This window comes from Lepidochelys olivacea, assembly GCF_965140295.1.
Source record: "Lepidochelys olivacea isolate rLepOli2 genome assembly, chromosome: 6".
Lineage (NCBI taxonomy): Eukaryota > Metazoa > Chordata > Testudines > Cheloniidae > Lepidochelys > Lepidochelys olivacea.
In genome coordinates this window covers 102,016,370-102,036,931 of record NC_140416.1, presented here as the reverse complement: position 1 = coordinate 102,036,931, position 20,562 = coordinate 102,016,370, and the positions used below count along the sequence as shown (strand labels likewise).

Below are 20,562 nucleotides of genomic sequence, written 5' to 3'. Positions count from 1 at the left end.
TTTTGTGAGCTACGGCTGTAGCTCACGAAAGCTTATGCTCAAATAAATTTGTTAGTCTCTAAGATGCCACAAGTACTCCTTCTCTTGTTGCAGATAGAGACTAACACGGCTGCTACTCTGAAACCTGTACTGTTAGAGAATCAAGAGTAGATGCTGTGTATTTGTCTGCGTTTAGCTATATCTTGTCAGACGTATAACAATGTAACAAGATTAGTTTGTAGATGCTATCTCCCTTTCATATCTTAATGGCCTTATATTATGCGTGTGAATGGTTCAGTTAACCTTAAGATCAAAGACGTAAGATACTGCAGGAAACAAATATTATTATTTGCATTGTCTTCAGCTTAATTATCTATGTTTTAATGAACTGCCGGCTAATTGCCTTATGTGAATGAATGCAACTAGTTTACCTGTGTGTGCAGAGATGATAGAAACATTAGCTTCAAAGCAACAATCTGCGCAGCCTATTCTTCATCGGGGGGAGGTCTTGTTGTGACAGGTGCTGTAAGGAGGTTTATCAGCTTGCTAGAGGATTATAAAAGAAAGCCCCGGACCTGATCCTGCCATCTCAGGTCTGCTTAAACTTTAACAGGGAAGGTTTAAAACAATCTGGATTACCCTGAGATTCTCATGGAAGACCTTGAACAGACTCTACACCTGAACTGCCTATCGGACTATGACCTTTTAAAATTATTCCAGAAAGACTTTTACAAATCAGGAGCCTCACCATCTCTGCTATGAAACTGACGTAAGGACTTTACATATATTTGTATGTATATTGATCTTTCGACCTTTTGCAACTCTTTTCTTTCTTTTCCTGTTATGACTAAAACCTTTCCTTTTAATTACTAAAGTATTAGCAGCAGCGTGATTATTGGGTCAGATCGGAGACTCATGTTGACCTAGGGATCAGTGCCTGGTCTTTTGGGACTGGTGAACCTCACATATGGTGAATCAGATTTTCAGTAACCATTCACTATATTAGACTTGGCTATCTGGATGGAAGTCAAGGGCTGGAATGCTTAAAGGGGACTGTATTCCGATTCTTGGTGACCAGTGTGGTATTACAGACACTGTTTTGTCATTGTCTTGGTGAATCTAATTATAGAACAAACTACAAGTTTGGGGGATTGTCTGCCCTATTCCTTGCCCTGAGTATAATATTCTCAGTGTGGCCCATCCAGGCAACCGGTCACAAGTGTATTCTACAGTGTCATCAATTCTCATTATTTTATTGTGGGGCTTGTGATATTTGGTGGTTTTCTTAAAGCCCCAGCCCCTGGGGTCTTGTGATTACAAAATCATCTTGCCTTTCCTTTAAAAAAAAAAGTAAGTGTCTAGCCCTCTTGATTGTAAACGTGAACCCTAACAGCTCAAAACCCAGATGGCAAATAAAAAGAACCCCAAATGTATTAATTTTTACAACATTTTCATGGGTTTTAAACCAATCTCAAGATTTGCTAGGCCCTGTCTCATGTTGTTTGCACATTCAGGGTTGGCACGACTGATTCTATCTTACTAAATCTCCAAGAAGTAGGTTCTGCAAGTTCTTAGCTTTTGATTTTAAGATAAGCAATCAGTATTTAAATACTGCTGTTTCAAATTAGAGGCTCCTTTCTTTTGGGGCTGGCCCTGGGTTTGAGATCCCCTCTGTCAAATAAGATGTGTAAGCGCCTCAGACTTTCAGAATCATCCCGGTACATTTTGGGGAGGCACTGGGGAAGGGGTTCAATGCTGCCATATAGAAGATAGGTGTGCTTGTCACTGATGGGAGCATCCCAACGTGGGAAAGGGGGCAAACAGATTTCATGGTGGGTAACACAGCCGTAGGAGTTTATGCATGCGTTTTGGGATGGCAGTACCAATGGAGCAGGGATATGCTGACACATAGCGAAATCAATGGCAGTTTTTGCCTGAGTAAGGACTGCAGGGCTGGGGCCGATATTGTTTATTCATTGGCTTTTGATTCAGAACAAAGAAAGAATGCCCATACACACTCTCTGAGCACCTTACCCATTCTTCAAAATGACAAAACCAGGATGCAGCACCAGCTCGATCCAGGTGATATCAAGCTGACAATAAACACATTAATAATACTTTTTTGCATTCCCAAAGATCAGCTGTTATCAAAACACTTTACAAGCATGGATGAATTATGCCTTATACTCCCCTAATTGCGTAAGCCCCCTTCCTAGTCTGTCCTATTTCTATTCAGACCTCTGCTCGTGTGTTCACTCTTTCAAGGCTTCATTGGCCTGTCACTTTATCATTATCACACAATTCTCTCTGCCCTTTCAAATTGTGTTGGCTTTCATTTAATTTTGTTCGCTGACCTTTTCCTTCTTCCTAATATGTTTGTCAGTTAGTGCCTGACTTCACAAGATAGCAAGTACGTCCCTTCTGGGAGGTATTGCTGAGTGCCTTCTGGGGCTAGGCCCTTCTGGTGCAGGGTGAAGTTCTGCCTTCTTAAGGTCAGATCATGCATCATGAAATCAATGGCAGTTTTGTCATTTATTTCAGTGGAGCAGGATCTAGAATTAGGGTCCTAATCCAAAGTCCACTGATGTCAGTGGGAGCCTTTCCATTAACTATGGGTGGCTTTGGTCTACACCCTAGATGAGCTCACATAACTCCCATTGATTTAAATGTGGGTTCCACATGTGTCTCTGAAAACCCAATTTGGTCCATAATTTAGTAAGAAATTTTGTGTCCAACCAATTAAGGGTCCAATTACATCCTCATACAGACATGTATGCTGAAGTCAATGGGTGTGGTCCCTGGCTATCTGAGGATAGAAGTGGGATGTAATTTTTAATGACTCAGAGATTCATAAATATTACAGTCAGAAGAGAATGTTGTGGTCATCTAGTCTGATCTCCTGCAAAACATAGGCCATAGACTTCCACCCAGTGATTCCAGCATCAAGCCCACAACTTCTGGTTAAGTTAAAGCATATTTTAAAGAAAGATATAAAGATGTACACCTTCTTTCTAGTCTGAATTTGTCTAGCTTCAGCTTCCAGCTACTGGATCTCGTTATGCCTGTCCGCTTAATTCAAGATCTCTCCACTCTCAAATCTTCTCCCTATGTAGGTACTTATCTAATGGGACGGGGTTTAAAGAACCATATATTTGATGAGTTTTCGAATGTCATGTGAGATACCTTAATATCCTTTTCATTTGCCATTGTTCTATAAATAGAGCCATGTCCCTGCAACCAGTCTATAAAGGTCACCTTATAATGTTTTCCCATCTCCTGTATTAAAGAGCAATGCTTTTCAGCTGACATTCCAACTTCAAGTCAAGCATGATGTGAGTTTGTTCCAGACTACAATGAAATGGCTGCAAACAAGATTGGTATATAATTGCTGAAGAGCATCCCATCCATAGTCAACAAAGGGCACTTCACCAAACAGAACCAGGCTGCATGAATACCAGAGTGTCTCCAAATATTTGGTTCATGCTAAAAATATAGCACATTTATTAAAAATATATATTTATAAACATTGGTATGAACAGACACAAATGTCAAGCAAATGAGAAAGAAAAAATAATCGTCACTTATTTCCCCCAACATTTTGTTGTTTTTAGGCAGATCTTGCTCAACAGAATTGTTTTCCCATGATTGCACCATATGTTCATTCTAAATAAAAAGCCTGTCAGTTTCAATGTAAATAAAATTGAAAAGTCAAGGAGAAAAAAAAAATTGACCTAATGGACCCCAAATCGGTGCTATGTAGCTATCTTTAAGAGTATACGGTATACATTAGTAATTCTAAATAGTGTACAGTCTCTTTCTATTGTGTTTGTATCTGAGATTGAGTTCTTCAAAGCTGCTACTTACATAATTGCAGTCATTCCCCCAAAGCCAAACCCAAATAAAAAGGGAAAGGAGCAGGACAGAAGAGTTTAGCTTGTTACTGCGTGAAAAGGTCTTGTTAAATGAATTGTGCTTCAGCTTTCGTTGCCTGCAGGCAGAGCTTTTACGATGTGGTAATATAGTACAGAATCAATTCTGATTAAGCAACATGTCAATAGCCTACAATGTTTGTTGTCGCCGTTAAAGGCCATTTCATCAGTTCTCGTTGTGTGCCTTCTGGCTCACAATGTTGTGTAAATGTACACAAAAATGATCACAATGAGGTTCAGAATTGTTCCAATAATCCCAAGCATTGCCAGGATGGTTTCTTCTTTGCTCTCCTTTTCTTGATTGCCTTTATCATCTTCATTCCCACTAGTGATTACCATCTTGGTGGCCAGTTTCTTTATCCTTCTCCTCAGGCTAACCTAGAATTAGAAAGTGAATTGTTAGTTACAAATGACTTGTTTCTAATATTGGAGCCAGTCCTTACCCCCATCATATTTTATAATAAGGGTACATTTTAAAATAGTTTATAAAGGGGCTCACAAATGACTAACAGATGTTTTAATAAATGCTTAATCAAATGCTATAGTCCATCACTCAGAAGGTTAGTTATAACTGCCAATAACGGTTTCTACTGATGTGCTTATGACCATAACATACTACTCATGTCTGTAACATGATTATAATGTGTATTAACTTTATAAACTGTTTATAAATGTACCTTTCATATAAAGTGTGTCTTCTGACTCAGACAAACTCCCACTGAAGTCCGTGGGAGCTTTGTCTGCATAAGAACAGCAAGGTACAGCCCATGAAGTGGTGGGGAAAGTTGGTTTATACTATAGGACTATGCAGCAAATGGGTAAGAGAAGTAAAACCGAGCAGATCTTGTTTCTTTTAAAAGGAAAAACAACAAGACAAAAACATTTTGTTTCCTGACTACAAAGAAGACAACAGTGACTGCAATAAATAATTCAGAACAAAAGCAGAGACAAAATAACCCCCCATCTTCACTTTTTTCCTTATTCTTAATATAAGTTAAAAAGTTACTTGCAGCGCAGTCAGCCGAAAAGTATCAGACCCTTCAGTGTGAAGGATTCAGACATTTTCTAAGGAGCAGCCTCAGATCCTGTGAGGCTCCTACAGAGGGGAGTCTTCAGTTTGTGCCAGTTCCAGCTTTCCAGCTGATGGTTCTGGGTCTGTTGCGTAAGCCCCGAAGTCCCACAAACCTGGAAAGGGCCATTTTGTTTCCCAACACAAAATGACCCACCAAGATGTGGGTTCAGGTTACATGCTCCCTGAGCTCCGAGGCTGCACTCTGTAATTCCTCCCCTGGGGGGGGGTCACAAAATGTGGTGAAAATGCCCAATCAGCATATTTTATGGGTGGGCTTTACACAGAACAGAAGGGAGAACATGCACTGTAGATCAACTGTTCCCTGTCTCCTCCCCACAGCCACCCACTTAGGGTACACATCTACACTGTGATTAAACACCTATGGCTGGCCCATGTCAGCTGGCTTGGGCTCGCGTGGGTTGGCCTATGGGGCTGTTTAATTGGAGTCTAGGGCTCTGGGACCTTCAGGTGCTCCAGCCTGAGCCCAGACATCTACACTGCAATTAAACAGCTTCGTAGCCTGAGCCAGCTGACACGGGCCAGTCGCAGGTGTTTGATTGCTGTGTAGACGTACCCTTACTGACCTGATCTCAGTGAGGCTGGTGAATCACACTGAGATAATGCTGGAGTGTATACAGAGGAGGGGCAAAGGGCGAACACCCAGTTAACCACCTGTTGTGGTTTTCACACAGCTCTTCCCTCCATGCAGCACAGGAGGGGAAGCGTAAAGGTCACACCTTGCAAGCTGAGTGCAGCCTTGAATGACAGGAAGATCTGAGCCCGGGTGGGAGAAAAAGGTAGAAAAGATATGGTATCGAGGGGGCCTTTAAGGAACTGAGGAAGCTGGGCTGCCATGAGAGAGAGAGAGAGAGAGAGCGATTGGCTAGAGAGGATGAGTCTCTACGCTTTGTGATTTCTGTGTATTTTCCATACTGTAACTACAGAGTGCATTCTTAATGAATGCCTAGAACAATATTTCAGGTTCAATGCTGGCAGGGCCGTCTGAAAGGGGGTAAGCAGTGCCAGTTCCACACACAATTACTTGGCTCTGCACACGAACTAGCATTAGCAGACACACATGATAACACAATGGGGCTTAGCATTCCCACATGGTTTGGTGGAAGATGAAAATGACTGGATCAAAATCTGGTGGGCATCTGCAGCAAGCACAAGACAGTAGCACCGTGCACCTGGACAGAGCAGCGATACCAGTGATAGACAATGTTCCACAGTGCTCTGCTTCTGGTAACCTGCCCTAGGGCAGCAGAGATCCCACTTAGTACCTTTTGTGAGTAACTGCTGCTATCCACACTGTGCTGGCTTAACCAGGACTTGGCCCTGAAAGTTCTGAGTAGAATCTTTACAAAAAGCTTTTAAGATAAGCTCACCTCAGAATGAATTCATATCCTCCCATCGTTGTATCATCCCAAACACGTGTCAGTCTGACACCACATCACAAACCTACACACCAGGCCATCACGTAAATATATCATCACACCTCCAAACCCATGAATCAGTTGGGTTGCCCATCTGCTCAAACACTTTGGTAGCCATGATGCTTTCCCTATAATAAAGTGATGAAATTGGTCCCAGACATAAAATTGATTGCAGGATTTGAGTCTCTGCTCAAGAAAAAAGCTCCAAACCAAATCAAATAAAAATCCCAGGCCTGGAACAAAGTGAAGTTGCAAATTAATATTGGGGGATGTCAAGTTGTGGGCCAAAGCCTTATACAGTAGCTACCTACAGTGGGCTCAATTCTGTGAGATACTGAGCACCTCCCCTATGGTGTTGAGCACTCTCCATTCCCATTAAGTGCAATCAGTACCTTGCAGGTTCACGCCCATTCTGTCTAGGGCTAGCCAGTGCTGTCCACCCCTCATTTTTAGAAGCACTAAATGCACTACCTTTGAAACAAAAATAATCATAGAGGGTAGTGGTCTTGATCGTGCAGGCTGCAAAGCACTGCTGGCAAAATGACAGAGATCTAGAGTTTCAGAGTAGCAGCCGTGTTAGTCTGTATCCGTAAAAAGAAAAGGAGTACTTGTGGCACCTTAGAGACTAACAAATTTATTTGAGCATAAACTTTTGTGAGCTACAGCTCACTTCATTGGATGCATGCAGTGGAAAACACAGTGGGGAGATTTATATACATAGAGAACATGAAACAACGGGTGTTACCATACACACTGTAATGAGAGTGATCAGGTAAGGTTAGCTATTACCAGCAGGAGAGAAAAAAAACAAATCTCCCCACTGTATTTTCCACTGCATGCATCTGATGAAGTGAGCTGTAGCTCACGAAAGCTCATGCTCAAATAAATTTGTTCATCTCTAAGGTGCCATAATTCCTCCTTTTTTTTTTTTTTAAGAGATCTAGAGTGCCATGTTTGCTCAATACGGCTCTGATTTCTGCAATGAGCTAATCATGTGCTACGTGGTGTTGAGCGCCTTCAATTCCCTTTGATGTCAATGCGGTTGTCCCAGTGGTATTCAGCACTTTAATCAGGCCTCACCTGAGTGGAGTAGTTCAGCACAACGTGGAGAAATAAATATGCCACATTCAGCAACAGGAGCTGGGCACTGGGGGGGGGGGGGGGAATGTGTGCGCAGAGAAAGGATGTGGTCAGGGCATAGGTATTTAAATGTAATCCAGTGCATAGGTCTGTCAGTTACTCTTGCTGCCAGCCAGGAGCTGTTGCTCACTGGAGAGAGCTTATGAGCGGCACTTAGAAGAAAGCGAGAGCAATGGAAGTTTCAATGCAACCGTATCTCTAACAGCCAATAGCAAAACACCTGCATTATCTGCTGCCCTCATCTTTCTTAGTTTGATTGACTCATGAGTAACAAGCACTCTGTGGCTCAGCACTGCTCTCGCACAACCTTCATGCACTCTGCAGGCTCAAACCCGGGGACTCTGAACTACACACAGTACTCAGTGGGCTTAGTATGGGGAGTGCTGAGCATTGCCAGCTCTCACTACTCTTGAAAGAAACAGAAAGTCTGAGCACCTAACAGGATTGGGTCCTAAATATGACCTTATTAGTACCTGACTTGGCCCAGTCTAGCACTATTTCAGTCAATGGAAGTTTGAACATTGACGTCAATGAGAGCAGAATCAAAATTACTTTTACAAATGGAGGGACCGATCGTGCAAGAGGCTGAGCATTCTCATCTCCCCATGTTGTCAATGGCAGTTGAGATCATTCAATATGTGGCAGGATCAGCCCCTTAATCTTCACCCCTCTAGTAGGCAGAGGTATATTTTGCTACTGCAAAACTATCTGCTCACAGTTTTAGTATAATTTGCCTCATTCCAGACAAGTCTCTCCCTCTGGCTTGCTGTGCTCCTCTTTCTTCTATCCAACTCTTGGCAGCTTCTATAGCTCCTTTGGTGCTGTGATCTCTTTTATACCATGCTGTATTGTATTTTTGAGAGCCTTACACCACTTCATTCCCCTCAAACATTTTTTTAAAGCTGATAAGTCTTCGCTCTCATTGACCTCACAGCATTGACCAAAGAGGATTTAGAGAATAACTGACAAGGTAGACCAGGAAAGCAGAAAATTCAGACTGAAGATCAGCACGGAGAAGACAAAAATGATGGCAATTGGAAGGCAAGAGGAAGAGGTAAAGGTCAAACTCGGAGAAAAAAAATTAGAACAAGTGGAAAAATGTGTGTACCTTGAAGGACTGGTATTGAAGGGTGACAATTGTGAAGATTAGCCTCCTTTGTGCAGCTACGCATTAGCCACTACTGTATTAGGAAAACTCTGTAGAAGCTGGAAGACTAAAGAAATTTAGGTAAAAACAAATATCAGCATATATGAGACAACTCTCATGCTGATACTGCTGTATGGGTCAGCAAGTTGGAATATGAGGAATGCCAAAAAATGATAGATATTGACTGCAGAAATCAACGGGTTGCGGGGAATGCTGAGTTTCAAGATGACAAAAAGAAAAAATGAAGTCATAAGAAAATGGCTTAGGCAAGAAATAATGCGGTTACAGATGATCCAAGAAAGATGGCTGCGGTGGTTTGAATGTGTGTTAAGAATGGACCCGGAAAGGATACCACAAATGGGAATACATACCAGAGCACAAGGAACTAGAAATGAGGATGTATTGGCTAGACATGGGGAAAAATTAAAGAGGTCAAAAAGGTTTAAAGATTAACAAAGCCGTGAAGCTGGTACAAGACAGAAAATGTTGGAAAGTCTTCATTTGGCTCCATCATTGCTGCCGAACTGACGGGCGGCAACCAAAGAAGAAACCTTTACTCAAATAACAATACTGTTTCCCTATCCAAGAATTCATCCGTTGACATAGTATCCCACTGCATGTACAATGACAACTTGATTATTACATAACAGCCCGGTCATCCAAGTATTACCTCACTCAGAATTAATCTGCTCCCTGCTTCATTTTGTGGGATCCATTATCATTTTAATGTAATCTCTGGGAAAGCGTAATATTTTCTTTACTCTACTGTGAGCAAGGGAGGAAGGATGAGCCAGTGGTTAGGGCCTTAGTCTGGCACATAGGAGCCCATGGCTCAGTTCTCTGCCCTGCCACCGCTGTCCTGTGTGTTCTTTAGCAAGTCACCTTGCCTCTCTGGGTCTCAGTTTCCCATCCATAGACTAGAATAGCAGCACTTCCCCACAAGGATGTTGTGAAGATAAATATGGTGAATGCTCAGATACTACAGTAATGGGAGCCCTCAGAGTACCTAAAATAGATAGGTTACCATAGGCAGAGTCCAAATCCAATAGTATTGTAACATGGCCGCTAGCACATCTATAGGACTTCCTGGCCACTGGGAACTTCACCGTGGCAATGAGGGGTGGATGGCGGGGACACTTAGATCCTCCGATAGCACAGACCAGTCACAACTGAAGTAAAACTGCTCTGTTCACGGTAGTGATTCTATGACACAGAGTCATTAAGATTCTGAACAAGAGCAGCACCAAGTACACGCAACCCAACTTACTGCAGTAGGTTTGCCCCATCTAAGATCTGGCACACATCCCTAAAGAACTGCCTGCTCTACTATGTTTGACGGACTTTGTACATGCTGGCACTTTGATTTGCTCTTGAAAAAGTTTTGGAAGTGACATGACTCATGAGTACAATCATTATTTATAAGGTCCTCAATTGGATTAAAGGCTTATTCTGAGTGCCCTGAACTCCGATGGGCTCCGGCAGAGCTAAGTGTGATTGGTGACTTGTGGGAGATGCTTTGCATGCTGCTGGATCATCCCCATGCTATCATGTATTATCTGAACAACATTTTGAAAAGCCCCCTGGGCCAGATCCTCAGGTGGTATAAATCAGCAGAGCTCCACTGACTTCTATGGAGCTACATCAGTTAACACCCTCTGAGGATCTGGCCCATTATGTTCAATCTAGCTTGAAGATCAGATGCTATAAATTCTGCATGCTTAATCCATAATCACAGACAATCACCAGCAAAATTGTTCTGATATTTAAACTTGCTTACAGTCCCCAGGCTATTAGTTGTGATGACACATTAACAGATATGAGAGCTTTCATTTTCTGAAGACAGTTTCACCCTCCAGGGATGAGAAATACACAGCAAAACTGGTTTTGATTAGTAAACTGAAGAGGACACTGAAATCATGCAAAGAGTTCATAAGCTGTTGAAGTGTGACACCTTTCTTATCTCACAAAGGAGGGAAGCTCTAGCCGTGCTCAAATGACAAAGCAGGGGAGGAGAGGATTGTAGAGAGTGTAACCCACTTGAACATCAGGAGTTTGAAAAGTCAGATGGAAGTGATTTTTCTAAAGTTCTTTTAATCACATTGTCCCTTTAAGGATGAAGTTGGGAGGGAAAGTTGAGTGCCGTGCTCAGCACCAGCCAGTCATTCCCAGTAGCATTAAGAGATACTGTGCTGCCGGAGGTGCTGTTTTTGGAATGAGATGTCAAACAACATCCTTAGCTCCTGTGTTTTGCTAAGGATCCACTGGCAGTTTTTGAACAAGTTGCTATGGCAAAGTTCCCACATTCTACCTGCATAGAATCCCTATGCCATTCCCATGGACAGGATATTCTTCACTTTCTGGCCTAAACTGCTGAGTTGTGCATTGTGTGCTCTTAAACAGTAGTCATGTTCCTCCCCAGAAGCATTTCAGCGGTGGGTGCAGAGACTCCTGTCTTTGTTCATAAAGATCCTACGGATGCTTTGGTATGAAAAGCATCGTATAAACATGAGGCATCATTAAGACAAAGAGAAAGAAAAGAGGGGAAACACAGTGTTGGTTTATGATGGGCTTGAACCAAAATCCCATGCATTTAGGAATGTTTGGATTTGAATTTCAGGGCTCAGTCCAAACGCCAGTGAAATTGTGGGACACCTCACAATGTTTCTGTGCCGAGATATTAGCCTCCTTTGGGCAGCTCTGGATCTTTTATACAGTGCTAGAATGGAATGGAATTCACATCTTCTGAGATTCATAGTCCAGTATTTCAGTCACAAACTCATCCTTCCTGAGAAATAAAAACAAAGAATCTCTGCTGAAGGGTTAATGTCTAGCTATTCCACCTGGAAGCAGGCGGGGCACACCCTGACTGTTTCCTAGGAGCAATGCACACATTGCTCTATCCAAGGACAAGGGCTAGATATGAACCCTGAGAACTTGATTGTTTGGACAGCAACTGTGGGAGGTTTTTTTAGCCTGGGCTCAAGGCCTGAGAACCAGGATTGTAGTAGATAGAGGATGGTAACTAAGCATATGAATCAACGTCATACATTCCTTTGTGTAGCAGTGTGTAATGTTTAGGGGGAGAAATATAATAAAAGGAGAAGGTGGAAGGCAGGGGGGGCAGAACAGCCCATCTCCGCTGACCAGCCTGTTTGCTTGCATAAAGCTGTGTTCTGTCTCATCACTGAACCGCAACAACTGGCGCCCAAACGTGGGGCCCTCAGCACTCACCTCGCCCGGCAAGGGTTTCAGACGCGTCACTCATCCACTTCGTGGATCCCGGTGAGTATTTTTCATTGTGGTAAGTATGGGAAGCTCCCTCTCTGCTTTGCAAGTGCAACACCGTAATGAGCTGCAGTATTTGCTGCGTAAGGCTCAGCATGACTGCCCGGCTCGAGAACTCACTCTCCTGCTACAGGAGGTGCGTGCCAAGTGCCCGTGGTATCCTGAAGCTGGAAGCCTTAAGTTAGCGGACTGGGAGCGATTGGGCCAGACATTGCACAAAGAGCCTCGGGCACCCGTGCAGGCTTTACATGCCTGGCACCTCTGCCGCGACGTGGTACAGCGTGTCGCCTCAGACAGACCCTCCCTCGCGAGGCTGGTGCTCTCGCCGCCCCCGTCCGCCCCTGCAGTCATCCCCCCTCCTGGCGATGCGACACAGCGTGTCGCCTTGGAAAGGCCCTCTTCAGCACCAACAGAGGAGCTGCCGATCCTGCCACCCCCGTCCGCTCCTGCAGCCATCCCTCCCCCTGCTTCGCCCCCAGTGCCTCTATTACCACCGCCTCCCTGGCCTTCCCCACCGGAGCCGGTGTGTGATCACCCTCCCCCCATGGGGCCCCCCGGAGAGTCATCTGCATCTGCTCAGAAGCTTTCGCTGGTGCAACAAATGGTTCACGCAGCGAAAGCTCGATCAGATCTTACAGCAGAGGAGCTGGCTGATCTGGTCTCCGTTTGCCCGGTGACCTGGCAGAATGATGACCAGGGCAACCCCGTGGGCACCTGGACCACTGTGCCATACTCGGTGGTTAGAGAGGTAAAGAAAGCAATTCGTGAATTTGGCCTGACTAGCACCTTTGTGCGTGGTCTCATTGAAGGGATGGGTGCTGGGTACTCCCTAATCCCTGAGGATTGGAAAACGCTGCTGCGCATGATGTTGTCACCCAGTCAGTATGTTATTTGGCTTAGTGAGTATCGGCAGATGGCAGAACGCCAAGCCCAGGTATATAGAGAGCATGGTATCATTTATGAGCATTTGGCAGGGGAGGGCCAGTTTGCTACTATTGAGATGCAGTCTCAACTCCCTCAGGCCGTCTTCCCCATTATTTCCACCTGTGCCCAGCATGCTTTCAAGAAGGTCCCGGATTCAGGCAAGCCTACCAAAAGCTTTGTCAGTATCCGTCAGGGTGCCTTAGAGTCCTTTTTGGATTTTACCAACAGATTGCAGGAGGCTATCCTCCGACAGGTGGATAACACTGAGGCAGCTCACGAGCTCCTGTTAAAATTGGCAGTTGAAAATGCAAATGAGGATTGCCGCCGTGCTCTCCAGGCAGCACAAGTCTCTGGTATTTTAGAGCTCTCAGACATGCTGCGGGCGTGCCAGAACATTGGCACACAAGCCCACAAGGCTGGAGTTCTGGCTGCCGCCCTCAGAAAAACTGGGAAGGAGGGGAAGCGCTGTTACCGCTGTGGTAAGGAGGGTCATTTTCAGCGGGAGTGCCGCTCATCTAAGGCACCAGCCCGACCCTCAAAGAAGTGCCCCAAGTGTGGGAAAGGTTATCACTGGGCTAATCAGTGTCGTAGCGGGTCGGGAAACCGCGCGACGGGTCCCCCCCGAACCCAGGGCCAAACGGGGGTGTTTCCTACTCAGGCAATCGCTCCTCTGCCTTGGAATCCGTAGACTCTATGAGGGCAGCGACTGCTGGAAGTGCAGGGCTTGATTTGATCATGCAGGAGGACACTGACTTTCAGCTGCCAGGGGAGGTCTGTGCCATACCTACACAGGTGATGGGACCTCTCCCTGCCGGCTTTGTAGGTCTTGTTCTCCCTCGCTCACATGCTGGGAAACAGGGCTTTTTTGTCATTCCAGGGGTCATTGATGCTGATTACACTGGCATTATTAAGGTTTAGGTGTGGACTCATCTTCCACAGTCGCTCCCGCGTGGACGGTCAATTGCACAATTGATTTTAGTCCCCTATCAGGTGCCAGCTGCCGAGGATCGAACTCGGGGTGGAGGAGGCTTTGGATCTACGTTGTCTCACTCGCCGTCTCACAGCGCGTCGTCTCCACTTGTTGCTCTGACAATGTCAGTCCGCCCCTCGAAACCTCAGTTAACACTTCTCTTAAATGATGTTCCTTTTACAGGGCTGGTGGACACTGGAGCTGACGTTACAGTGATTCGTGATCTGGAGTGGCCGGTTAGTTGGCCTACGGTTCCTTCTAAAGAGTTGTGGCGGATTGGGGGTAGCAAACCCGGGCGCCAAAGTTTGTCTTGGGTCACGGTCTCTAAACCAGGAGGCCGTGCCCTTGCTACAATCCGCCCTTTTGTGCTCCCTGTCCACCTCAATATTTGGGGCCGTGATTTACTTACAAAGTTAGACACCACCCTCGATATTAACATCTGATGGCCCAGCAGTTTCACATTCCTGCTGATCATGCACGTTCCATTGTTCGTTCCTGCCCCCACTGTGCTGCTGCTGCTCCTACTTTTTCTTATGCCGTTAACCCCCGAGGTACCGCAGCAAATCAGCTGTGGCAAATGGATGTTACTCATGGCCACAATTCCGCCCCTATTCATTTTTACATGTTTCCGTTGATACTTATTCAGGTTTTCTTTGGGCAACCCCACAACGTGGGGAAGCCACTAACAAAGTTATTCACCATTTGCTGGCCTGCTTTTCTGTTATGGGTCGCCCTTGCCAAATTAAAACAGATAATGCCCCAGCCAACTGCTCTGCAGCCCTCTCCACCTTTTGTGCCCGCTGGGACGTCCGTCTTAAACACGGAATCCCTTATAATTCCACGGGCCAAGCCATTGTTGAACGTGCCAATCGCACACTCAAAACCTTGCTAGATAAACAATTAAAACAAGGGGAGCTGCATCTCCGAACCTTAGGAGACATTCAACAACAGATGTATATTCTTTTGTTTACTTTAAATAATTTAACACTGAATGCAGATCAGCAGACCCCTGCGGATCGGCATTTTCACAAATCTGAGGTACTGGAAAGACCGCGTGTCTTTTACCGTCAGCTGCCCGATCCACAGTGGCTGGGCCCAGCACCTCTAATCACTTGGGGTCGGGGATATGCTGCTGTGTCTCTCCCTGCAGGACCGTTGTGGGTTCCAGCCCGGTGCGTGCGACCAGCACTTAAACAACATGGCATGGCACCAGGGGCTGTCGAATCCCATACCAGAGTTTCAGCTGACCTTGGAGGAGACCGCGTTGCCCCCCGAGTCGACAACGGCGGGACGGAAACGGAGGAGGCGTAACGTCCCAAGCCAGCCCGTGACATGGGGAGCAGTAAAAGCATTGGTCGCCACGGCTCAACGAAAACTGGCAGCAGATCAGCAGCCAGAAACTCTTAAGACTTTGTGGCGATTCTCGCCCAAATCACTGCTAATTCTGTGATGATTGTGTGCCTTTTGTGCCTGCTATTTTTTGTAGGGGTTGGCTCGGAAGCGCCTCCCCCGTTACAAGCCCGAAGGAGAATAAGATACTGCTCTTTGCTTATGCTAATCTTTTCTCCCAGTACTCTAGCATGGCTAATTGGGGCCCGGCCAACTATACTCCGCCTTGCACGGCTATATCCCTTCACACACCGTACCCGGCCGGGGCTCACAATGTCACCTGTGCGCGTGTAGTTAACTGCACTAGTACAAAGGTGCCCTTAGGCTGTCAAAAAATTTCTCAATCCCTTTTAAATTGTTCCCATGCTGTTAATGTTTTATATAATTATGGCCATATCATCCTACCATCAGGATGGGTTTTTACTTGTGGTTCATGCACCTTTAATTATATTCCTGCAAATTTAAGTGATGGCACCCTTTGCTGTCTTAGTAGAATGATACTTATATTGCCTTTTGCTGGTTACAATTGTAGTAAAAGAAGTGTATCCCTTTTAGATGATTATATTGCAGATGTTAAGCTTTTGGTTATTTTGTGTTTGTAATTATTGGGCTTATTTTTTGTTGTTGCTGTGTACAATGTATTCCTTCCTTGTTAAGACTTTGTAAAATTTTTGCCCTGGAAAGCTCCCCAGGTTATGTCCTTGTCTGTCTGGGAGTTAAATAGCATGATAAAACAAATTGGCGGCTACCATGAGATGGCCAACTATCAATAAACAAAAAAGGGGAGATGAAGGGTTAATGTCTAGCTATTCCACCTGGAAGCAGGCGGGGCACACCCTGACTGTTTCCTAGGAGCAATGCACACATTGCTCTATCCAAGGACAAGGGCTAGATATGAACCCTGAGAACTTGATTGTTTGGACAGCAACTGTGGGAGGTTTTTTTAGCCTGGGCTCAAGGCCTGAGAACCAGGATTGTAGTAGATAGAGGATGGTAACTAAGCATATGAATCAACGTCATACATTCCTTTGTGTAGCAGTGTGTAATGTTTAGGGGGAGAAATATAATAAAAGGAGAAGGTGGAAGGCAGGGGGGGCAGAACAGCCCATCTCCGCTGACCAGCCTGTTTGCTTGCATAAAGCTGTGTTCTGTCTCATCACTGAACCGCAACACTCTGCAGCAACAACAATTGGATGCTGGAAGATATAGATGTGTACCCTCCTTGTAATATGTGGATGTGATCTTATAAATCAGGAAACACAATTTATTTATCTTTGAATAATATTCCTCATTAGTATCCATTCCTGTTATTAAACTAAAACCATGTGGAAAAACACAAAAATAAAAAACCTTCAAAATTTGTATTTTTATACTCCAGTGCGATATAGTGTTAACCAAAATACTTGAAGGAATTTGATTAGGAAAGGGGGACATGCTAAAGCAACTGCTTCCAGGTCCTCAGATCTCAGCTCATCAAACTCATTCTCTAAGGTCTTTCTGGGGTTATCTTTTACAAATAACAGCCCACGAGGACTTATAAAAAAAAATGGAATTGCTGTGTCTCAGTGAGAGACAGCCCTTCAATTACCAGCAAAGAGTCACATAACCTTTGTCATAGGCAGTCTGAAGAATTGTCCTAATGTCACTATAAATTGTATTTCATACTAACCTGCCATAGAAAGACATTTTAAAAAATATTCATAGAAGAACATTTTTGTTTCTATAGAAAGAGCTAAGAAATAAATATAAATTTGGAATCCAGTTCTTGACTGGTGTAACTCCTCTGACTTCAAGTTACACCAGGAAACAATTTGGCCCTTAGCGTGACAAACTATTTTTAAATGAAGAAGCACTTTGCAATGGAATTATGAAGTGAGTCTTCCTTTAACAAGCATACTATAATCTACTTTGTACAAATAGGAAGAATTGTCATCAAAATACCTAGCAACATAACACAACACTTTATAATGCAACTTCTATCTTAGGTATATAGCAATCACCTATTTAGCCTGAAGACTCAGCTTTCAGTTCCACCAGTATCTTTGCTCTGAAAACTAACTATAGCCATGGCTGGTAACACCTCATGTTATTCAGGTTGACCAACAGTTCCCATTATTAGACCCTGTTTTCAGTTGCTTAAAACTTTGCCAGATTTTAACAGTTTGGGCTGAACTTTTTCATGTAAGGTGTCTGCCTCAGGCTGATTTTTTTTAAAAAAATTTCAGCCAAAACAATTCAGCTATTTCTAAGAATGAGGCTAGGGGAACATATATTCTGCCCAGGTTAAAAAATTCTTGAGACCTCTTTGAAAAAATCTAATGCCCTCATGCTTTGGAGCAGGGACAAACTCCCCTGAAATTTGGCTGGGGAGATTGCCTTTTTCTGTCCCTGTCAAAATTTGCCCACATTTGGTCAAGTTGAAAAAAATTACAGTTTGCACATGCTCAGTGGAGACTTTGATTTTAGCAGCTAAAATCTCCAAAGATTCCATCTCCTGACTGAGCACGCTCAGGCCCCTCACAGCTTCTAGTGCTGACTACACTGTACATGTGGCATCCTCAGAAAGCAACTGAGCATGCTTTACCTCCTCACAGCTCCTGACTACCCACACGCCGTCACCACAGAGTGACTGAGCATGCTGGAACAAGATAGCTAGGGAGGTTGTGAAATCTGCATCATTGGAGGTTTTTAAGAACAGGTTAGACAAATGCCTGTCAGAGATAATATTTAGTCCTGCCACAGTGCAGGGAACTGGACTAAATGACCTATGGAGGGCCCCCTCCATTCCTATATTTCTATGATTCTATGCTCCATCCCAAGGCTGTGGGGTGAAGCCAGACTTACCCTCTAATTGCTGATCCCAGCTGCTATGGGTCAGGCATTGAAAATGATAGCATTTCTCCTGTGCTTTCAGTTAGTCCCCCAGCTGGCACCCAGGCAGTGTCGGGGAGGAAGCTATGTGATTTGTATGCAAAGGAGACAAAAGCAGGACCAGGGAGGACTGGGCGCTGGGAGGTCACCAAAACAAAACACGCCACTGCACATGCTTCTCCACCTGGGAGAGGGAGAGTGAACAAGCAATACCTGATGGACATATAGTTACGTCATTTTAATGCACTACTGGAAGGCACTCAGATACTACAGCCATGAGCATAAGGTATACATCCTTAGCTATATAGAAAAGAATAGCTGATTAAGAAAATGAACCGGGATTGGGAGCCAGTTGGTTGGGGATGGGGAAACACTGAGACTGGATGAGGAACTGAGAGACTGGGACTAGGAACCAGGAGGGAATGGCAGTGAAGGGAGACATAGCTGACAAGGTCTTGGGGGCGTACTGGTACTAACTAGGCAAAGAGTCTGGAAGAAGTAGCCAGTAACAGGGGAGAAGTATACATTGTATAGGGAGCTTAGGCACCTAATTCAGGTCTATGGATTCCTCTAGGTGGCAAGTACCTAAATGTTATGCATTGCAATGTTGAGTCTAAGTCTCCTTTGTAGATCTAACCGGCAGAGCAAAGCCCTTTCATATTTGTCTATGGTCCACTATCTGTCCCTTTGCAAATATACAGTTTGTCTAGAGATTTACTAGATTATTTGCAGATGGCTTCTAATATTATACTGTATACATAATGACCTGTACCATTTTTCTGTCTGCAGTGGCTAGTGTACTATATAAAGAACATATTTTGATGTTTAATGTAATGCAACATATATACCATATTGCCTCAAGGACATAGTAGGTTGTATCAGTTTATCTGATGCATCCTGACATACTCTAATGTAGTGTCAGTAATTTAAAACAATGCTCATATAAAATGGGAATAAAAGCAAGAATTTACCCATAAAACTAAAAGTGTATAAAAGTGTACATAAAACTATTTTCTTGCTACCTTGCACTAAAGGCACTCTTTTAAGGATTTAGACAGAAAAATGAACGTTAAGTTACATTTTCATTTATGGACATTGACCAAATTCTGCTGTCAGTTACACTTGGATAAATCTGAAGTAACACCATAGCTTCTAGCAAAATTACTCTGGATTTACATCAGTGTAACCAAGGGTCCCAAATTTGATCCCTGATCTATTACACAGATCTTTCAATAACATATAATAGATTGCTTTTAAAATTTCATAGGTAAGAAAAGGGCACTTATCAATTAGGACTTAAAATAGTCAAATTATTTGGGTGACATAAAAATTCAGAGAGGCACAGATACTTCTCTACCCCCATCTTTGGTTAGAGTTTATTGGATGTTAATAGCTACCAGAAGTCCCTAGTGTGTAGGAAGAGCACAGGATCATGGAAAATTGGTGTGGTGAATAGTTTGTAGATAGGAACATTTGCAAAATATATTTTTTTAATTATTTGCAACAACTCTTAGCACTTATTTTTCAAAACTGAAAATGTAATGCAGCTAAAAGTAAATTTATACACCTAGGAACAAAGAATGTAGGCCATACTTATAGGATGGGGGACATAATCCTGGGGAACAGTGACTGAAAAAGTTTTGGGGGGCATGGTGGGTAAACAACTGAACATGAGCTCCCACAGTGCGATGTTGTCACCAAAAGGGCTAATGCCATCCTTGGATGCATAAACAGGGGAATCTTGAGTAGTAGAGAGGATATTTTGCTTCCATATTTGGCACTGATGTGACAACCACTGGAATACTGTGTCCAGTTCCAGTGTCCACATTCAAAAAGGATGTTGATAAATTGGAGAGGGTTCAGAGAAGACCCCGAGAATGATTAAAAGATTAGAAAACCTGCCTAATAGTGATAGACTCAAGGAGCTCAATCTGTTTAGCTTAACAAAGATAAGGTTAAGGGGTGATGTGATTACAGTCTATAAGTACCTATATGAGGAGCCAATTATTAAATATTTGTTCTTCAATCTAGCAGAGAAATGTATACCATCCAATGGCTGGAAGTTGAAGCTAGAGTAATTCAGAATGAAAATAAAGCATACATTTTTAATGGTGAGAGCATTTTTAATGGTGAGACTGCTACAGGCTGCCTTGATTCAAGATGTACTCCATCAAAATGGCCATCATCTCCCATTATTTGTAATAGGAATAAAGTAAATCTGCTCTCAAGGAAGATGGGAAATCCCTATGCTCTAAGGAGGTGAACAGAAACAGTGTGAGCAGCCAGTGAATGGGGGCAAAGGCTATCTGGGCAAAAGGCAGCTTGTGGCCTCAGTCAGTCCAATGGAGAATAATAATAGGAGATGGTAGCCATTTCAAAAGAGGGCAGTTCCTCATGGAATTCTCTGTTGTATAACATTA

The 20,562-nt window shown here is 43.8% G+C and overlaps 1 protein-coding gene across 10 annotated transcripts in view; it reads right to left on the bottom strand.

Moving 5' to 3' along the window:
* Window positions 1-3,514: 3,514 nt before the first annotated feature.
* Window positions 3,515-20,562, bottom strand: part of TUNAR (transmembrane neural differentiation associated intracellular calcium regulator) — a 40,734-nt gene continuing 23,686 nt past the window's right edge. For all 10 annotated transcript variants that reach the window (XM_084632486.1, XM_084632478.1, XM_084632485.1 and 7 more), the window contains one exon: window positions 3,515-4,286. In XM_084632486.1, coding sequence (XP_084488612.1) covers window positions 4,101-4,247 — 147 coding nt within the window. In that variant the 5' untranslated portion in view covers window positions 4,248-4,286 and the 3' untranslated portion in view covers window positions 3,515-4,100. The remainder of the gene's footprint in view (window positions 4,287-20,562) is intronic.